Genomic DNA, 21,087 nt, shown 5'->3' with positions numbered 1-21,087 from the left:
GAAATTTAAATATCTGTAATTATTTAGGTCACTTCAATCTCTTGATTTGCCAAAAAAACCCACAAACTTTACAAGCAACAGAACAGCATATAAGGCAAAACACAGGAACATTCTGAAAACTCATGGACATACATACATATAAAAATAAATTCACACACACACACACATTACTAGCAATTACAGCCACTTATATAACTAACTGTATGCCTGAGCTGTTTTACTGTGACAAAATGAATGAGTAAATACATAAATAACCACTGCACAGCAAGTTATCTTCTCAGCTCACTTTATCTTCTCAGCTCACTTTATCTTCTCAGCCCACTACTGCAACCCTCCCCCAATAACTCAATAAGGGACAGCTATATTATTTTTTCATTTATTGTTTATTGACATTTGTTTACCAGGAAAGTCTGACTTGGTAATAAATAACCATTTTCACTGGAGGTCCTGGAAGAAAAGCTCCAGCTGATAGTTGTTGTTGTTTGTCTTTTGGCTTTTTCCCGGTAAGGGGTCGCCACAGCAGAACTCCAGTCTGCTAATGATTGGCAGTAGATTTTTATGAAACGCCGAGGTGCCAGCTCGATGCCTAACCTTCAACGAAGGCACGCCCATTTACGCACGCATGTCTTTCAAACGCTACCCAACCGCAGGGAGGACATGCAGACTCCACACAGAAGGCACTCCCAAGCCAAGCCGAGAATCGAATGGGAGAACCTCTTGCTGTGAGGTAACAACGCTACCGCTGTACCACCACGGAATATAAAAGCTCCAACTGATAGTATATAAAATTATTGCCTTTATACACTTAGAAAGTTACTAGAATAATAAATTTTCCATTAGCATACATTTTCTGAAGGCTATTATGTCTAAAACTAAAATACTGTCATTATTTAGTACAGTAATCTTCACTGGTTTTCCAGAAGAAACCCACAAACTTTATAAGAAAACAAAACAAAAGGTAAAAAAAAAAATATGAGACATAAAAATCAGGAACAATGTGTGATATCAGGGACAGTTGCGAGCATCTATGCCCCCACTCATACATACCTATGTAGACATAAACATAGGCATACACACCCGCGTGAGTGAGAGAGACTATCTACTACAGCCACTTATATGACTTGTAACTGTAAATCCCAGATGTTTGACTGTGATTAATTAAATGAATAAATACATAAATAATTGCCACAAGGGAATGTATCTTCTCAGCTCAAAATTAGGCATCTTAGCTACAGAATCAAGCAGAAAGCTGCAAAGTAATGGTGGACAAGGGATACATATCAGTGCAGCTGTTGCCTATATATTCTTAGGAAGTTGCTAGTATTGCAGTTAGTATGCTTTTTCTGATGACTGTTAATTCTGAAAATTGAATGTCTGCCATTATTTAGTGACTGCTGTCTTCCATGATTTGCCAGAAAAGCCATAAACTTTACAAGGAACAAGCCAAAATGTGAGGCAAAAAAAAAACTGGGGCATATTGTAAAATCAGGAACAGTTCTGAGCATCTATGCCCCCAATACACCCCCCAAACACACACACACACACACAGACACACACACACACACACACACACATATATATATATATATATATATATATATATATATATATATATATATACACACACACATGATCATCAAGTATAGCCACTCATATGACCAGCCACCCAGCTGTGTAAACCTTGGTTCTAGGTGATTGTAACTTGTATGACTGTGATGACTGTTACAGGATTTATCTAGGGTTACCACCTGTCCCACTTTGCGAGGAACAGTCCCTCTTTGGGCAGTTGTGTCCTGCCAAAAAACTGTAAAAATGCCAAATGTCCTCTCAGCTAACTGCTCTCAGAGTACAGTTACAAACCTCAGCAAACCCCCACCCAATTCCTATCAACATCTTAGCTAAATAATCAAGGAGAAAGCTAAAGAAGTAATAGTCTGATGGTGGTCAAAGGACCAAAATCAAAGACAGCTACTGTCTTTATATACTTGCAAAGTTGCTAGAAAAACAGGGTTTGCATTATCAAGTTTTTTTGTGAAAGCTTTTAAGTCTGAAACTGAAGTATCTGCATTATTTAGTGACTGTAGTCCACACTAATGTGGTAGAAAACTGACAAGAAACTGACCAACATATGAGACTTATGCATATACAAACCAACACAACCACATGTACATGTATGCATGCGTGAGGGCGCGCGCGCGCGCACACACACACACACACACACACACACACACACACACAAGCCTGAAAATTTACATACCTCCAAAAATAGGGACATCCTAAATTAGGTCTGAAAATTAGAACGTTCCACCAAAATAGGGACATTTGAGAGGTTCTTCTGTGTGTTATGATTGGAGATTGGTTGTTCGATTAGTTGAATGTCATTCACATGCATACATGTACATGTGGTTGTGTTGGTTTGTATATGCATAAGTCTCATATGTTGGTCAGTTTCTTGTCAGTTTTCTACCACATTAGTGTGGACTACAGTCACTAAATAATGCAGATACTTCAGCATACCTCTCAACTGTTCCTGATTTTAACTCAACTTTTAGCTCTTTAAATTATTTACAGGAGAATACAGACTTCTGATCGTAGCATGTACATAAACAGACGAAACCGACGAATGCCTTTCCACTAGAGGGAGCTAGAACAAAATATTACGCTTTTTCTGGACAATGGTGTACTCTTTATATTTGCTAGTATAGCATTTTTGTCAATTGAGCTGTCATTCAGGGAAAGTGCTAATACTAAAACAGTGTGTTTCTTGATTAAACTTGCGTCTGATGCAGGGGAGGTATTTTGCTGGTAGAGTCATTCTGTAGCTGACTTACTGACTGCAGAGAGACTGCTGTCAACTGTGGTGCGCGCCCACAAAAGAAGGACAAAATCCGATATGATGCCCAGGCAACACTTTAACAGGTTATTGCTTAAGACTTGTGATTTACCAACATCCAGACTCACGTGTCAGGCTGCCAGTTTCCAGCGACATGAACTAGTTCATTTTAGAAGAGGTGAGACCTTCCGAGTTTAAATGGAAATGACCTTGCCTGTTTGAATCATGTACAATACGCATTTGGATTCGTTAATATGCAGCTTGTATCTGCTACAGGGCACTTTAAAATGTGCTCATGTTTTTGCATGCATCCTTTCAAGTCCGTACTACAGACAGTAAGTTTTTGTACAGTAATTGCTGCCTGATCATACATCTCAACCTCTCAGAGCAAGAAATCTGTACAAAGCCACAAATAATGGGGGACAAAACCCCAAAAACAGAGGCAGATTTTAATAAACTTAGAGAGTTGCTAGAATAACAGGTTTTGTATTGTTGTTTATTGTCTGAAGAATATAAAGCCATGAAACTTAGATGGCAGTCATTATTAATTATTATTTAGTGACGACTTCAGTCTTCAGTGATTTGCTAGAAAAAATACATTTTATGAGAACCAAACCAAAAATACAAAGCAAAAATCTGGAGAGTTTAGTGGTATGTAACATACCTTTCAACCTCTCAGTCCAAGAAATCTGGACAAAGCATAAGAAAATGGGGGGACAAATGCCCAAAAATAGGGACAGATTTTAAATATTGCTCTTATAAACTTAGAATGTTGCTAGAGTAACAGGGTGTTTTACCATACATTATTTAAAGTATGAAACTCAAATAGGTTCATAGGTAGGTACTAGGCTATCTGCCCGAGGGCATTTATAAGCCTATCCAGAGTGTCGGCTTTCGCCGCCCCATTGATTAATTAACTGATCCTCTGTCAAGCAGAGCCAATGAAGTGATCCCAGGGGTGTATTTTCTGTTACTCATCCACTCGTCAAGGTTTCTCTTGAAGAGTGTTAGTGAGCGGCTCTGCCTGATGTAATTTGGAATTTTGTTCCAAAGCATGGGGAGTCTCTGTGACAGAAATCTATCCCTCCAGCATGTTCTATTTATTGTTGCGGCAAGGTTTAGCTCACTAGAGCGCGTGGCTCGCAGTGACTTGTTTTTCTTTAGGTGGAGCATGTCCATCAATTCTGAGTTGGACATGGCTTTGTAAGTCAGGCAGAGATCACCTTTGAGTAAGCGATATGCCACTGAGTACAGCCGGAGTTTTTTCAGTCGGGCTGCATAGGACATATATTTGAGGCCAGTAATCCTCTTGGTGAGGTACTTTTATAGTCTTTCCAGCTGTTGGAAGTGTCTTGTGAGGTACATCCCAAATGGGGCATTGTACTCTATGATGGGTCTAATGAGTGACGAGTAGAGGGGCACTATAACCTCTTTATTTCAAGGCTGAGTTTGAGCAGTGTGTTTAGGTGGGAGGTTAGTTCATTCTGTAGTTCGTGCAAGATGCAGCCTGGGACACCATCTGGTCCCATTGATGCTGTGTTTTTGGCTTTTGAAAGGGCTGTTTTCACCTGTGCGTCTGTGATTTCTGGGGCACTACACTTTTCTGGTATTGTGGGCCCTTTTGCAGGTGAGAGGGGGGTGAAGTTTGCACTGAATCTATCTGCCAGGATGTTGGCAATATCAGTAGGTTCGGTATATTTTTTGCTATTTTGTACTAGTTCAGTGCATATTTGCAAATTGCCACTTAGATTCTTAACATATCTAAAGAAGGCTTTGTGGTTATCTTTTGAATCCTTGGCTATTTTTCTTTCGAAGTTAGCCTTGGAATATTTTTATGAGGGACCTTAGTTTCTTACTAATACTGATCAGGGATGTCTTTCCTTCTTGGGATTTGCTTTTTTTTCTGAACTAGTTTCCTCCTTCTATTGTATAGCCTGTTTATTGCAGGGATCCACCAAACTGGTTTCCTTCTCTTAGAGGAGTGAGTCTTGGTTTTGCTAGGGATGGCACAATCCATGCATCCTTGTAGGTGCTCATAGAGTGCATTTGTAAAGGTTTCTGCATCTTAGGCAGCGTTATCCTTTAGCGTGGGGGCTGTGAAACTTACCACGTCTGTCTTAAGTAAGGTGAAATTTGCTTTAGAGAAGTTTTTTACTGTGGTTTCCTTAGTTGGGGTGGTGGTGGGGTGTGGGCATCCAGAGTGATTAGTTTATGGTCTGATCTAACCAGTGACGGGTTGACCTCCGGTGTGGAACACCTGTCGCCCATGTTGGTGATGACCAGGTCCAATATGTTTTCACCTCTGGTAGGGGAGTTTACCAGCTGATCCAGGGCGTTTGAGTTGATGAATTCCAGGAAGCGCTGGGCCTGGGAATTTGTACTTGAGTAGTTTTCCCAGTGAACGGTAGGGTAATTGAAATTGCCCAATATCAGGGTGTTCGGTAGGACCTTCATGTTTTCCAGTGTCTCCAGAAAGGTGGAGTGGTGGTCCTGGGTCATAGGTTCATAGGTTCATAGGTTGGTACTAGGCTATCAGCCCTAGGGCCTATACAAGCCTAGCCATAACAATTCCCTGGCTATTTCTTCCCACATTATTTACTTTCCTGGACCCCTGTCTAGCAGGGCGACTGACGTGATCCCTGGGGTGAATTTCCTTTCTCCCATCCAAACGTCAAGGTTCCTCTTGAAGAGGTCCAAAGAGGCACTCTGCTTGACATGTATGGGCAATCTATTCCAGAGTCTGGGGAGTCTCTGGGTCAGGAACCTATCCCTCCAGCATGTTTTGTTTATTGTGATGACAAGGTTTAGATCCCTGGAGCGTGTAGCTCTGAGGAATTGGGATTTCTTTAAGTGTAGCATGTCCAACAGCTCTGGGTTTGACATGGCCTTGTATGTTAAGCAGAGATCGCCTCTGAGTAGACGATATGCGACAGAGTATAGCTGGAGTTTTTTAAGGCGGTCAGCGTAGAGCATCTGCTTTAGGCCTGTGATTCTTTTAGTGAGGTATTTCTGAGGCCTTTCCAGTTGTTGCAGATGTCTTGAGAGGTACATACCAAATGGGGCGTTGTATTCTATAATGGGTCTAATGATGGAGGAGTACAGTGGGACAATGACCTCCTTTTTTCTGGATGAAAATACCTTCGTGATGAGGTGTGCCACATAGAAGGATTTCCTGACTGTTGTGGCGATGTGGTTATCGAAGGTGAGACCACTGTCCACCTGTGTCCCTAAGTCTCTTATCACACTTTCTGTGTTTATTGTACTGCCACCTATATGGTAATTCATGGATACATGTTTTTTCCCAAAGGGGATAACAATACATTTCTTGGCATTGAGCTTGAACCCATGGCTCTGGCACCAAGCATCTGTTTCTGTAAGGCCCTTTTGTAGAGTATCCACATCATTTGGGGATTCAATAATGGCTCCCAGTTTGCAGTCATCTGCAAACTTTGTTAGCCAGAGTCCTTAGTGTTGACCTGTACTTCAGAGAAGTAGATGCCAAACAAGAGCGGCCCCAGGACTGAACCCTGAGGTACTCCACTTGTCTGGAGCTGGATTTGGAGTCGGCTACTTTTACAGTGTGGGTTCTATCAGTAAGCCATTTAGCAACCCATTGGGTGACATGGGGATTAATACCCAACTTAGTAAGTTTATCTATGATTCCAGAGTGGGGGATGGTGTCAAAGGCCTTGGCAAGGTCTAGATAGGCTGTGTGGACCACCTTACCCTTGTCTATGGCTCTGGAGACTGATTCAAAGTCAATCAGGTTCAGGAGACAAGATCGCCCTTCACAAACCCAAACTGGGTGGGGTCCAGTGTTTGAAGGTTGCCAATGTCTTTGTTTATAAGTTCCATGATAATACGCTCCATGGCCTTGCAGATAAGGCTTGTCAAACTGATGGGATGGTAGTTTCCGGGATCCAAGGTGGATCCCCCCTTGTGGATTGGGATAACTGTAGCTCTGCGCCACTCAGTGGGCACGAAACCTGAGGTGAGGCTATGATTAAACATGACACTTAGGTGAGGTGCCAGTTCATATTGTAGTTCATGTAGTACACAGCCGGGATGTCATCTGGTCCCATGGATGCTGTATTCTTGGCTTTAGAGAGTGCGTTTTGTACCTGTGTGGCCGTTATTACTGGAATTTGGCAATCTTCCGGTATTGAGATGGGCCATTTAGGGGTGAGAGGGGTGAAGTTGGCACTGAATTGATCTGCCAGGATATTGGCAATATCCTTTGGATCAGTATATTTATTGCCATTCTGTTTTAGCTCAGAGCAGATCTGAGCATTGCCATTTAGATTATTGACATAGTTATAGAATGCTTTGTGGTTGTCTTTGGAATCTTTGGCAATTTTATTTTCATAACTAGCTTTGGAGGATTTTGAGGGATCTCAGTTTCTTACTGAGGCTAGTAAGGGAGTTTTTTGCATCCTGGGATTTTCCTCTTTTCTGCAAAAGTTTCTTCCTTTTGTTGTAAAGTTTGTTTATGGCAGGGGACCACCAGATTGGCTTCCTTTTTTTGGATGAGAGCATTTTGGTTCTATTTGGGATGGCACGATTCATGCATGAGTGGATGTGCTCGTACAGTGCCTTAGTGTAGGTTGATCTGTAGCAGGCCACAATTTGCATTGCAGTTTTGCCCGATTTTAGTTGCACATGGATAATCTCAGAGGTATCATGCTGCGCCATTAATCTGGAGGTGTAGGTATCCTTGATGAATGTGGATACACCCCCTCCTTTTGTGTTTCAGTCCGTGTTCTGTGGCCGAAACGTGTGGTATGAGTTGTAGCCCGGTAGTACTGGGGTGCTCTCTGGAGCCTTGAACCAGGTTTCAGTTACTGCACAGATGTCGACGTTCTCCATACTGAGGAGTGCTTCAAGCACGTGCATTTTGAGATTTAAACTCCTGGCATTTAGTAGCATAACCCTCAATTTTTTGTTAATTGTGCTGTTTACGGAGGTGGGTTTGACTTTTGAGCCTTGTCTAAAAAAAGGCACTATGGGGGCAGCAAGTGCCCTGGCCAGTATTCGAAAGCCTAGGGGTGACAGGTGCAAGCCGTCTGTTGTGAAGCAATGTGGCTTGTCGAGCATGTCATCCCAGGCTGACAGACAGTGGATCCCCTTTGAATTACACCAGAAACTTAGCCAGTTGTTGAAACTGATCATTTTTTCTTTATACTGAGGTATCATTCTTGGTGAGGGCAGGATGCTACTCAGGGTCAGGGTCATGCCAGCTTGGGCTGCATGATCAGAGAGGTCTTCCATGTCTTTTTTCATGTAGTCCAGGGAGGTATGTCTCAGGTCATTCACACCAACATGAACAATGACCGAGTCATATTTGTACTTGTTCTGCAGTGACCTGAGTGCTTGTGTTATATGGCGGATTCTGGCTCCCGACAGGCAGCTAACAGTAACCTTCTGCTTGTCCATCCTAGTGAGTGGGACGTCAGTGTGCCTGACTATAGAGTCCCCTATTACTAGAGTGTTAGGTATGTTATTTCGTCTTAAGGGCTGTGATTGTGCGGCACACTGATTTTGTGTTTTATGTGTTGTCTGGTTTGTGACGTGAAGTGCAGGTTGTTTGGGTGTCTGCTTTGGAGGTCTCTGATGCTTTTGCAGGTTTTTATTTAGAGCCTCCGAGTATGATTTTGTGTATTTTTTGCCAGTGCTGTTTTAGTAGGTCTGTGTGCAGCTGGAGGTATGGTGCAAGTGTTAACCTTCTCCTCTTGACGGTCTGTTCCAGTCTTGGGTGGAGACAGCTTAGTTTCCAGTTTGGCTGTATAATTGCATCTCTCGCATACGTTAGTGTTTTGTGGTAGGAGGAGAGGGTTGTCTGTGTACATGAGGCAGTTGTAATATTGCCTCAGGATACCCAGATTCACCAGCTGGACTGGAGAGTGTATCTGAAGTTGCCCTTTGGTCATGCCTGAATAGTAGGGTGAGCTGCTTAGTCGCTTGGTTGTATGTCATTTAGTTATTTCAATCCTCAGATCATTCTAATGATTTGCCAGAAAACCACAAATTTTATGAGGAACACACCAAAAATATGAGGCAAAAATGTGGACGTTATGCAAAAATCTGTACAGTTGACAGGTATAAATGCCTCATGTTATGTCCTATGCATTTTTTTTTTGCCAATACCTGCTTACTTGCTGTCCCCCCCCCAAAAAAATCTGAACTTGTATGCAGGAGCCAGCAATCTGTGTTGCATTATTATTGTCGCCAACTCCTGCTCCTATTAACTAATACTTTCTGGATTTTCTCTTTGGCCCCCACATTCTGTTTGTGCTATCCTTCCAACACCTTGCTTCCCTATCAGTATTTACCTGTACTGCCCCATTAACCAGCTTGAACATACATTGTTAATACGTCTTCTATTCCTCTGTTCTGACTGTTTTAGTCAACAGTACTAGACTGTATCCCCCAGTTATGTGACTGTGTAGTTGATTTTCCCTGAACCTCCGTGTTCTGTTTTGGGTATGGCCTTAATCTGTGCAAGTACAAGATGTGCCATCTAAGCTGTGCATAAAATAACATGCAAGTGCTGTAACACAGTCCTCCTGCAATTAAGTTCTGCCTTTTGTTTTTTTCCCCCTCTGCTGGGCATTGTGGACCATTCTGCCTGTTATGGTCATTTCTATGTGCCTTCACACAAAAGCCCTTTTCTTTTGTTCCTGCACCTGTACAAGTCATGCTCTATTACAAACTGCAGGTAATAATAGCAGTTAGTAACTGAACAGAAATCTCACACGCTGATTGATCCTTAGTTCTGATACTGTCACTATAGCCATGACTGACAAAATGCATTTCTCTAATTTTATAATGCGGTCTTCTAGGAATATCTCCCTCCAGGGCAGTAGAAGTCCGTTTATAACAGGAATACCACAGTCTAGGACAGGGTTTGCTTTATCATGAGATGTAATGCCTGGGGTGCATAATGGTATTTTTTTTCACTTTGTACTGCTTCTTTCACCTGTAGGTGTGACAATATTCTGAGGTAGACCTCACACTGAATTGTGTAATTATACCATGGTGTGAGCAAATTATGCATAATTAGTATGAGTATGGCATTCTGGTTGGCTAAAGAGCATCCCACTTGGGAGTAAATTGTTTTGCAGATTGTGCTTTAGTGAAATATTAGTAGACAGATGTTCTTAGTCTCCCATTGCTGCAGTCCTGACATAAGGGTATTCCGCTGCCCACCATCGGCCCGAATACCAAAGGGCTAGAACCGGCGTCGGTCATCGGCGCTCGAGACTGACATCAGTACGTGCCAGTACAAATGTGCATGACCGACGCCATAACCTCCAGAGTCTGGGAGTCTCGGGAGTAGATTTTTTTCAGATTTTATGGGGTTTGTGAGTTTCGGGTTGAATCTTAGTCAGCGAGAGCATCTGCTTTAGGCCTGTGATTCTTTTAGTGAGGTATTTCTGAGGCCTTTCCAGTTGTTGCAGATGTCTTGAGAGGTACATACCAAATGGGGCGTTGTATTCTATAATGGGTCTAATGATGGAGGAGTACAGTGGGACAATGACCTCCTTTTTTCTGGATGAAAATACCTTCGTGATGAGGTGTGCCACATAGAAGGATTTCCTGACTGTTGTGGCGATGTGGTTATCGAAGGTGAGACCACTGTCCACCTGTGTCCCTAAGTCTCTTATCACACTTTCTGTGTTTATTGTACTGCCACCTATATGGTAATTCATGGATACATGTTTTTTCCCAAAGGGGATAACAATACATTTCTTGGCATTGAGCTTGAACCCATGGCTCTGGCACCAAGCATCTGTTTCTGTAAGGCCCTTTTGTAGAGTATCCACATCATTTGGGGATTCAATAATGGCTCCCAGTTTGCAGTCATCTGCAAACTTTGTTAGCCAGAGTCCCTTAGTGTTGACCTGTACTTCAGAGAAGTAGATGCCAAACAAGAGCGGCCCCAGGACTGAACCCTGAGGTACTCCACTTGTCTGGAGCTGGATTTGGAGTCGGCTACTTTTACAGTGTGGGTTCTATCAGTAAGCCATTTAGCAACCCATTGGGTGACATGGGGATTAATACCCAACTTAGTAAGTTTATCTATGATTCCAGAGTGGGGGATGGTGTCAAAGGCCTTGGCAAGGTCTAGATAGGCTGTGTGGACCACCTTACCCTTGTCTATGGCTCTGGAGACTGATTCAAAGAAGTCAATCAGGTTCAGGAGACAAGATCGGCCCTTCACAAACCCAAACTGGGTGGGGTCCAGTGTTTGAAGGTTGCCAATGTCTTTGTTTATAAGTTCCATGATAATACGCTCCATGGCCTTGCAGATAAGGCTTGTCAAACTGATGGGATGGTAGTTTCCGGGATCCAAGGTGGATCCCCCCTTGTGGATTGGGATAACTGTAGCTCTGCGCCACTCAGTGGGCACGAAACCTGAGGTGAGGCTATGATTAAACATGACACTTAGGTGAGGTGCCAGTTCATATTGTAGTTCATGTAGTACACAGCCGGGATGTCATCTGGTCCCATGGATGCTGTATTCTTGGCTTTAGAGAGGCGTTTTGTACCTGTGTGGCCGTTATTACTGGAATTTGGCAATCTTCCGGTATTGAGATGGGCCATTTAGGGGGTGAGAGGGGGTGAAGTTGGCACTGAATTGATCTGCCAGGATATTGGCAATATCCTTTGGATCAGTATATTTATTGCCATTCTGTTTTAGCTCAGAGCAGATCTGAGCATTGCCATTTAGATTATTGACATAGTTATAGAATGCTTTGTGGTTGTCTTTGGAATCTTTGGCAATTTTATTTTCATAACTAGCTTTGGAGGATTTTGAGGGATCTCAGTTTCTTACTGAGGCTAGTAAGGGAGTTTTTTGCATCCTGGGATTTTCCTCTTTTCTGCAAAAGTTTCTTCCTTTTGTTGTAAAGTTTGTTTATGGCAGGGGACCACCAGATTGGCTTCCTTTTTTTGGATGAGAGCATTTTGGTTCTATTTGGGATGGCACGATTCATGCATGAGTGGATGTGCTCGTACAGTGCCTTAGTGTAGGTTGATCTGTAGCAGGCCACAATTTGCATTGCAGTTTTGCCCGATTTTAGTTGCACATGAATAATCTCAGAGGTATCATGCTGCGCCACTAATCTGGAGGTGTAGGTATCCTTGATGAATGTGGATACACCCCCTCCTTTTGTGTTTCAGTCCGTGTTCTGTGGCCGAAACGTGTGGTATGAGTTGTAGCCCGGTAGTACTGGGGTGCTCTCTGGAGACTTGAACCAGGTTTCAGTTACTGCACAGATGTCGACGTTCTCCATACTGAGGAGTGCTTCAAGCGCGTGCATTTTGAGATTTAAACTCCTGGCATTTAGTAGCATAACCCTCAATTTTTTGTTAATTGTGCTGTTTACGGAGGTGGGTTTGACTTTTGAGCCTTGTCTAAAAAAAGGCACTATGGGGGCAGCAAGTGCCCTGGCCAGTATTCGAAAGCCTAAGGTGACAGGTGCAAGCCGTCTGTTGCGAAGCAACGCGGCTTGTCGAGCATGTCATCCCAGGCTGACAGACACTGGATCCCCTTTGAATGACACCAGAAACTTAGCCAGTTGTTGAAATTGATCATTTTTTCTTTATACTGAGGTATCATTCTTGGTGAGGGCAGGATGCTACTCAGGGTCAGGGTCATGCCAGCCTGGGCTGCATGATCAGAGAGGTCTTCCATGTCTCTTTTCATGTAGTCCAGGGAGGTATGTCTCAGGTCATTCACACCAACATGAACAATGACAGAGTCATATTTGTACTTGTTCTGCAGTGACCTGAGTGCTTGTGTTATATGGCGGATTCTGGCTCCCGACAGGCAGCTAACAGTAACCTTCTGCTTGTCCAGCCTAGTGAGTGGGACGTCAGTGTGCCTGACTATAGAGTTCCCTATTACTAGAGTGTTGGGTATGTTATTTCGTCTTAAGGGCTGTGATTGTGCGGCACACTGATTTTGTGTTTTATGTGTTGTCTGGTTTGTGACGTGAAGTGCAGGTTGTTTGGGTGTCTGCTTTGGAGGTCTCTGATGCTTTTGCAGGTTTTTATTTAGAGCCTCCGAGTATGATTTTGTGTATTTTTTGCCAGTGCTGTTTTAGTAGGTCTGTGTGCAGCTGGAGGTATGGTGCAAGTGTTAACCTTCTCCTCTTGACTGTCTGTTCCAGTCTTGGGTGGAGACAGCTTAGTTTCCAGTTTGGCTGTATAATTGCATCTCTCGCATATGTTAGCGTTTTGTGGTAGGAGGAGAGGGTTGTCTGTGTACATGAGGCAGTTGTAATATTGCCTCAGGATACCCAGATTCACCAGCTGGACTGGAGAGTGTACCTGAAGTTGCCCTTTGGTCATGCCTGAATAGTAGGGTGAGCTGCTTAGTCGCTTGGTTGTATGTCATTTAGTTATTTCAATCCTCAGATCATTCCAATGATTTGCCAGAAAACCATAAATTTTATGAGGAACACACCAAAAATATGAGGCAAAAATGTGGACGTTCTGCAAAAATCTGTACAGTTGACAGGTATAAATGCCTCTTATGTTATCTCCTATGCATTTTTCTTTGCCAATACCTGCTTACTTGCTGCCCCCCCCCCAAAAAAATCCGAACTTGTATGCAGGAGCCAGCAATCTGTGTTGCATTGTTATTGTCGCCAACTCCTGCTCCTATTAACTAATACTTTCTGGATTTTCTCTTTGGCCCCCACATTCTGTTTGTGCTATCCTTCCAACACCTTGCTTCCCTATCAGTATTTACCTGTACTGCCCCATTAACCAGCTTGAACATACATTGTTAATACGTCTTCTATTCCTCTGTTCTGACTGTTTTAGTCAACAGTACTAGACTGTATCCCCCAGTTATGTGACTGTGTAGTTGATTTTCCCTGAACCTCCGTGTTCTGTTTTGGGTATGGCCTTAATCTGTGCAAGTACGAGATGCGCCATCTAAGCTGTGCATAAAATAACATGCAAGTGCTGTAACACAGTCCTCCTGCAATTAAGTTCTGCCTTTTGTTTTTTCCCCCCTCTACTGGGCATTGTGGACCATTCTGCCTGTTATGGTCATTTCTATGTGCCTTCACACAAAAGCCTTTTCTTTTGTTCCTGCACCTGTACAGGTCATGCACTATTACAAACTGCAGGTAATAATAGCAGTTAGTAACTGAACAGAAATCTCACACGCTGATTGATCCTTAGTTCTGATACTGTCACTATAGCCATGACTGACAAAATGCATTTCTCTAATTTTATAATGTGGTCTTCTAGGAATATCTCCCTCCAGGGCAGTAGAAGTCCGTTTATAACAGGAATACCACAGTCTAGGACAGGGTTTGCTTTATCATGAGATGTAATGCCTGGGGTACATAATGGTATTTTTGTTCACCTGTTTTTTGCCTTGTACTGCTTCTTTCACCTGTAGGTGTGACAATATTCTGAGGTAGACCTCACACTGAATTGTGTAATTATACCATGGTGTGAGCAAATTATGCATAATTAGTATGAGTATGGCATTCTGGTTGGCTAAAGAGCATCCCACTTGGGAGTAAATTGTTTTGCAGATTGTGCTTTAGTGAAATATTAGTAGACAGATGTTCTTAGTCTCCCATTGCTGCAGTCCTGACATAAGGGTATTCCGCTGCCCACCATCGGCCCGAATACCAAAGGGCTAGAACCGGCGTCGGTCATCGGCGCGCGAGACTGACATCAGTACGTGCCAGTACAAATGTGCATGACCGACGCCATAACCTCAGTCTTTCTTGCCGCATGGTCCCTAAGCAGAAGCAGCATTTGCAAGTGCCGTTCGGCGTTCTGGAATTGTCGGTTTTCGAGTTTCAGACCGGAGACCAAGTTGGGCTAAGTACCCCTTTGGGGACATTTTTGTCTTTCTTGCCTCAGTATTGACGGATGTCAGAAAAAGTTAATAACTGTATTTCTTGTGGGAAACAGATTCCTCATAGGGATTACCATTCACTCTGCATTCCTTGTTTAGGGCCTGAGCACGACATTGTTGGGTGTCGCTTTTGTGCTACTTTTAACAAGCGTACTATTAAACGTCGGTTAGACTGTGCTAGGCTAGTGTTTGGTAAACGTTGTAATTATAACATGCCGTCAGATTCTCCGACGACTGGTTCTTCTAAGAAACGCAAAGAAAAGTCTTTGCGGTCCAAACAGGATGAGGCGGCCACTCCGGACGCCGGTTCTGTAGTACCACTGGCTACTTCAGCGGCTCCTTCTGAAAGTTTACCTGAGTCTCAAGGGGAGCCTTTGTTACTGCAGGAAGTGGCTTCTCCTGTGTTAGGCCAGGCTGAGGGTGCTTCTCTGATGTCGGTGGTTCCCTCCCCTCATAGGGTAGTTAGGCCTCCTCCTTCTCATAGCAAAGCCCATTCTAAGTCTAAGTCTGCCCCTGTTGGTGCGTGTCCTCAGGGTCCAGCTCCTAGGAAGCACATGTTAAAGATGGCTGAAGATTTGATTACTTTAATTAGGGGTTCTATGCCTCCCCCTGCGAAGAGGCCCAGGGTAGAGCCAGAGTTGGAGGGTTTGGTTCAGTCTTCCAATGAGTCAGATTCCTCTGTGGAAGAACTTCAGGATTTCCCTCCCTATTCTGATTCGGAGGCTGAGGACTCTACTCCCTCTGCGTCCCCTCCAGAAAATTTTTCTTTCTCTGAGACTTTGCATTCCATGAGGGAACATTTCAAATGGGAGGGCCAGGATTATTCTGATTCCCGTAAAAGACTGAGAGAATTCTTGTTTTTGCCTCAGCATAGGCCCTTGGCTATTCGCCGTGTACTGGATGTTGTTCAGGATGTGTTTTCTGAGGCTGCCCTTAACCCGGATTCTCTGCCTCCTGCCCCGGTTAAACCAGACAGATACTACAGGGTTCCCGAAGCTCACAAGTACTTATATAAGAGTCCTAGGGCTGATCCAGAAACTATTACTCAAGGCCCCAAAGGGGTTAGGGCTTCTGTGGTTAAGAATCCAGTTCCTCTGGACAAGGATGCTAGGGCCCTGGATAGGTGGGGTAAAAAACTGTATACCTCTTCTACTTTGGCTATGAGAGCTTTAAATTGTCAGTTTCATATGCTTCGGTATCAAAATTATTTGCTGGGCCAATTGAAATGTAAAGTAGATGCTTTAGCTGAAGGTATTGAATGTAAGGAGCTTCAGGATTTAGTGCATGCTTCAGACCAAGTTGGTAAGCATTCTTTGCAGTGTGGTTTTGATGCTTTACAGGCTTCTTCCAGGGTGGCTGCTACTAGTTCAGTCATTCGTAGGCATGCTTGGCTTAAAGATCAGACCTTGTCAGAGCATGTTAAGGCTCGAATTATGGATGCTCCTCTACAATTGATGTTCTTTTGGTCCTCCAGTAGAGTCAGTTTTGAAAAAATGGAGGAAAAAGCTAAGTCTATGCAGACAGTTAAGGATTTTTACAGGTTCAGCCCCTAAGTTCAGTAGGAATTGGCCTGCTAAGGGTTGGTCTTTCCCTCTTGGATTATCAGTCTAGGGGCAGGTCGAGGCGAGGTAGGGGTAGGGCTTCCTCTCAGGACCCTGTTACTTCTAGGTCTTTGAGTTCTTCTACCCCTTCTGCTGGGAGGGCAGGGGTCAGTCCTTTGAAACAGACCCAATGACCCGTGTCTTCAGCTGCCGGACTCTGCCTTGCTGGCAGCCCCTCTGGGAGGAAAACTGAGATTTTTCAAAAGGAATTGGCATTTGGTTACCCAAGACAAATGGGTATTGGACATAATAAATCGAGGCTACAAATTTTATTTTCACACATTCCCTCCTTTCAAAGATATCGCGGATGTGCCTCGTCAGCAAAAACTGGAAGCGCAGACTCAAATTTCTTCTCTGCTTCAGTTGGAAGCAATACAGGAAGTACCTTCTGCAGAAAGAGGCACGGGTTTTATTCCCGTCTTTTCTTAGTGCCAAAGAAAGGAAATACTTGGAGACCAATTCTGGACTTGTCCATTCTAAATACCTTTCTGGAAATTCCAAAATTCGAGATGTTAACGCTGCAACAGCTGTTACCTATGCTGGGCAAAGATCACTGGATGGTGACTCTGGATCTCAAAGAGGCCTATCTTCACATTCCTATCAGGCCCAGTTGCAGGAAATTCCTGAGGTTTGAATGGGAATTTGCATTATCAGTTCTCTCCATTGCCCTTTGCCTGGTCTACTCCGCCCAGGGTATTCAGCAAAGTCCTGGCTCCAGTAATAGCTTTTCTCAGGCTAGCAGGAATTCAAATTTATCCTTATCTGGACGACTGTTTGATTCTGGCTCAAGGCAAGCACGAACTTCTTCAACATCTGCAGTATGTAATGACAGTTTTCAGATGCCTAGGGTATTCTGTGAACGAAATAAAGTCCAGTCTAGTACCCTCACAAGAGATGTGTTTTCTGGGTGTGAAACTGAATACAGCTGCTCAGATGGCATTTCTTACCCGGACAAACAAAGGAATCTTCACCTATACTTCCAACAGCTATCAGTAATGTCCAGGCTGACTGCAAGGACAGTCCTTCAAGCCTTGGGGTTCATGGCATCTTGCATTCTAGTACTTCCCAATGCCAAACTGCATATGAGGAAGCTACAATGGTATCTCAAGAACGTTTGGACTCAACACTGCCACGATTAGGACACTGTCATTCGGATCCTACCTTGCATTCAGAGAGAATTTCTGTGGTGGGCTCAGGAATGTCACCTAAACAAGGGGCTCTCTGTGACCCAACCAGAGGCAAGTCAGATATTAACGACAGACGCCTCGGAGTCAGCCTGGGGAACTCATTTCAGAGGAAAATGGATTCAAGACCTTTGGGCCCCAGAGCTACTTCACTTGCATATCAACATGAAAGAGATGCTGGCAGTTCAATTTGCTTTGGAGGGACTCAAAAGCCTACTTCAACCAGGACTGGTGTTGATTCGAACAGACAACACGACGGTCATGTGGTACATCAACAAGCAAGGGGGAACTCATTCTTACCCTCTTTGCAGACAAGCAATGCTGTTGTGGGAAACTGCTTTGAATCTGCACATCACTCACAGTTTCTGCCAGGAGCACAAAATTCTTTAGCAGATGTTCTGAGCAGACAGATTGTGGATCCTCACGAATGGAAATTGGACCCTCAGGTATTTCTTCAGTTGACAATGGCTTGGGGAACTCCGACATAGATCTGTTTGCTTCTCCTCTGAATTTCCAACTGCCACTGTTTTGCACAAGGCTATTTCATCCGAAAGCCTGGAAAATAGATGCACTATCCTTCAGTTGGAGCAACCTTCACGTGTATGCTTTTCCTCCTTTGCCTCTTCTTCCACAGGTGCTGTTGAAAGTCAGGAGGGACAAGCCTTGCATGATCCTTATAGCACCAGATTGGCCTCGTCAGCATTGGTACCCTCTGTTGAGGAGCTTGATTCATGTACCACCTTGGCCATTGCCACAGATTCCTCATTTATTGTCTCAGGAGAACAATCATTTTCTCAATGTCAGGGTGCACTCCCTGCACCTGACGGCCTGGCGCATTCTGTTTTAGAGAAGGAGGACCTTCAGCTCCCTCAACAAGTTTTGGATGTTATTTTGGAAGCCAGGCGTCCTAGTACTCGAAAAGTTTATGCTGGTAAATGGAAGGGATTTTGAGTTCAGCTAAAGGCTTTGATGTCGAATTGCCTAATTTGAGTTGTACTTTGCAATATTTGACTGTTTTATTGGACAAGGGTTTGTCCTTCTCTTCTGTAAAAGTGCATGCTGCAGCTATTTCTGCTCACTATGATTGTGACCCTCCTTTATTTTCACATCCATTGGTTAAACAGTTTCTTAGAGGGGCAAAGAATATCAGACCCCCACGGAGAGCTCCTACTCCTACCTGGGATCTTAATTTTGTTTTGGAAAAGCTGACTCTGCCTCCTTTTGAACCTGCAGCTACAGCTGAATTGCAGTTCTTGTCTTGGAAGACTGCTTTTTTGTTTGCTATTACGTCTGCTAGAAGGGTATCTGAATTACAGGCCCTCATGGCAGTGGAACCTTTTCTGATTTTTCACAATGACAGGGTTTCCTTGCATTACTAATCCTACTTTTCTGCCTAAAGTGATTTCTAATGTGGCATTGAACCAGTCTATACATTTGCCTACTTTTTATGCTAACCCCCAAAATGACGGGGAAAAAGTTTTGCATTCTTTGGATGTACATAGGCAGTTGAGGTATTATTTGAGCAGAACCAAAGAGTTCAGGAGTTCTCAACAATTATTTGTTTCTTTTGCTTTGACTTCACGAGGGAAAGCTGTCTCAAACAAACTATTTCCAAGTGGATTAGCCATTGTATTGCTTTTTGTTACTCTCATCATGGTGAGGATGTTCCAGCTGGGATCAGACCTCATTCTACTAGGGCTACGGCCACTTCTACTGCTTTTTGAGAGGGTAGCTACTAAAGACATTCTAGAAGCAGCTACTTGGAGTTCTGTACATACCTTTACAAAGCATTATCATTTACCTCTTTATTCTAGGTCTAGGGCTGGGTTTGCCACTGCAATCTTACAGGGCATGTCAGCAGCTCCTACTGCTATTTAGTTGACCAGCCTCCCTTTTTTCCGTTGCTCTGGGATTCTACCCTTATGTCAGGACTGCAGCAATGGGAGACGAAGAACATAGTACAGTTTTGTACCTACCATAAATGTAGATGTTCGAGGATCTCCATTGCTGCAGTCCAATTTTCCCTCCCTCCTTCCCCCTTTTTCTTTTTAGGTTGAGGTTTGGGTGGTGTTTTTTTTGCATTCTGACGTCTGAGGCAAGAAAGACTGAGGTTATGGCGTCGGTCATGCGCATTTGTACTGGCACGTACTGATGTCAGTCTCGAGCGCCGATGACCGACGCCGGTTCTAGCCCTTTGGTATTCGGGCTGATGGTGGGCAGCGGAATACCCTTATGTCAGGACTGCAGCAATGGAGATCCTCGAACATCTACATTTATGGTAGGTACAAAACTGTACTTTTCCATTCTGAAAAAAAAAAAAAAAAACTTGCTTCAACAAACGGCATAACTCTGGAGGAAAATTAGTGGGCCAGATGAGGGGTAAGCTTGAAAACCTACAAAAATAAATTGCTAAAGTATTTCAAAAAGATTATAACTCTGACCACAAACAAGTTTAGTAAGTAAGTAATTGTGCTTAGCACTTGCAGGACTCAGGGGTGGGGCTGTTAAATTCAAATACATAGCGTAATAGCAGTGCTGAGTGGGTAGTTTAGTTTGGATTAACGTCCTTTCTAGTCTGCAGGTTTAATACTGAAGGTGAAGCTGGGCAAGATAAGAGTAAATGCCTCCCCTTTGCAGGTATTATTGCAGTATTATAATATCTGCATCTACACTTCTTTTCTGTAATATACATATTTATAGGGTAGTACTCGTTGACTACTCTTAGCAGGCTGTGTACTAATCCAGCTTGTTTCCCAGGAGCTGAACTGCTCTGCTGAGCTCTAATGTGACTCAGAGTGAGGCATGTTGTACGTGGCAATAGATCCCTTTAAATTATGAGTTACATATTTAAGAATCACCTCTGTGAGCAATATAAACAACTGTTTGTGGGCACCCTATACCAACCTATACAACCATGTAGCTTAAGTATGTCTCTATGTGCTAGGAGGCTATAAGGTTGAAAGACATAGTGCTGAATAGTTAGCAGGAACACAGCAGCTGTATGCTGTGGATCAGAATCTATCACAAGGAGGAGAGGAAGACAGCAATAGCTCCCAAAGTAGTGTCAGTGCAGGAGAGTACTATGGTTGGTGTGGTTTTCTAGTGCTTGGTTAGTGCAACTCTGTCCTCTGCTCTCTGCAAACCATGTCTGCACTCCTTAACTACTCTAGCAGCTCCTGCAGACTTTCTACCTCAGATGTGCATACATATGTGTGTGTGCACACATACAAACTCCCAGTGTAATCTTCCATGCCTGGACATATGTTGGCATCTCACTCTCCATTCATGGTCATTACTACAGGCTCTGAGCCTCAGACCTCCTCCCCCATCAACGTAGAAATATGTCTGCATACCTTACTCTTATCCTCTATTCACCCACACATACATGCAGCATCCTAGTCTCACCCCCCCCACCCCAGTTGTTTGTACATGCTCAAATCTTCACTTACCCCTGTCTACAGACACAGTATTATGTAATGGCTTCCCAGGCTTATCCTTTCCACATACAAACATCCAGACTTGCTACATAAACACACATATGCAAGCATGAAGCAGGCTGCCAGTCTTATTTTGCAG

The 21,087-nt window shown here is 43.6% G+C and overlaps 1 protein-coding gene across 2 annotated transcripts in view; it reads left to right on the top strand.

The window, feature by feature from the left end:
• Window positions 1-2,714: 2,714 nt before the first annotated feature.
• The window catches only part of CCDC90B (coiled-coil domain containing 90B), a 525,698-nt gene continuing 507,325 nt past the window's right edge, over window positions 2,715-21,087 (top strand). The window contains exon 1 of one of the 2 annotated variants that reach the window (XM_044071152.1): window positions 2,715-3,011. In XM_044071152.1, coding sequence (XP_043927087.1) covers window positions 2,894-3,011 — 118 coding nt within the window. In that variant the 5' untranslated portion in view covers window positions 2,715-2,893. Of the gene's footprint in view, window positions 3,012-19,846; window positions 19,891-21,087 lie in introns of those variants that run through there. The other variant, XM_044071153.1, reaches the window with a different exon arrangement.

Source organism: Protopterus annectens, chromosome 5.part0, assembly GCF_019279795.1.
Source record: "Protopterus annectens isolate FY-2018-M chromosome 5.part0, PAN1.0, whole genome shotgun sequence".
NCBI lineage: Eukaryota > Metazoa > Chordata > Ceratodontiformes > Protopteridae > Protopterus > Protopterus annectens.
Note: the sequence above shows the minus strand (reverse complement) of the source record. Positions and strands in the feature narration are given on the sequence as shown.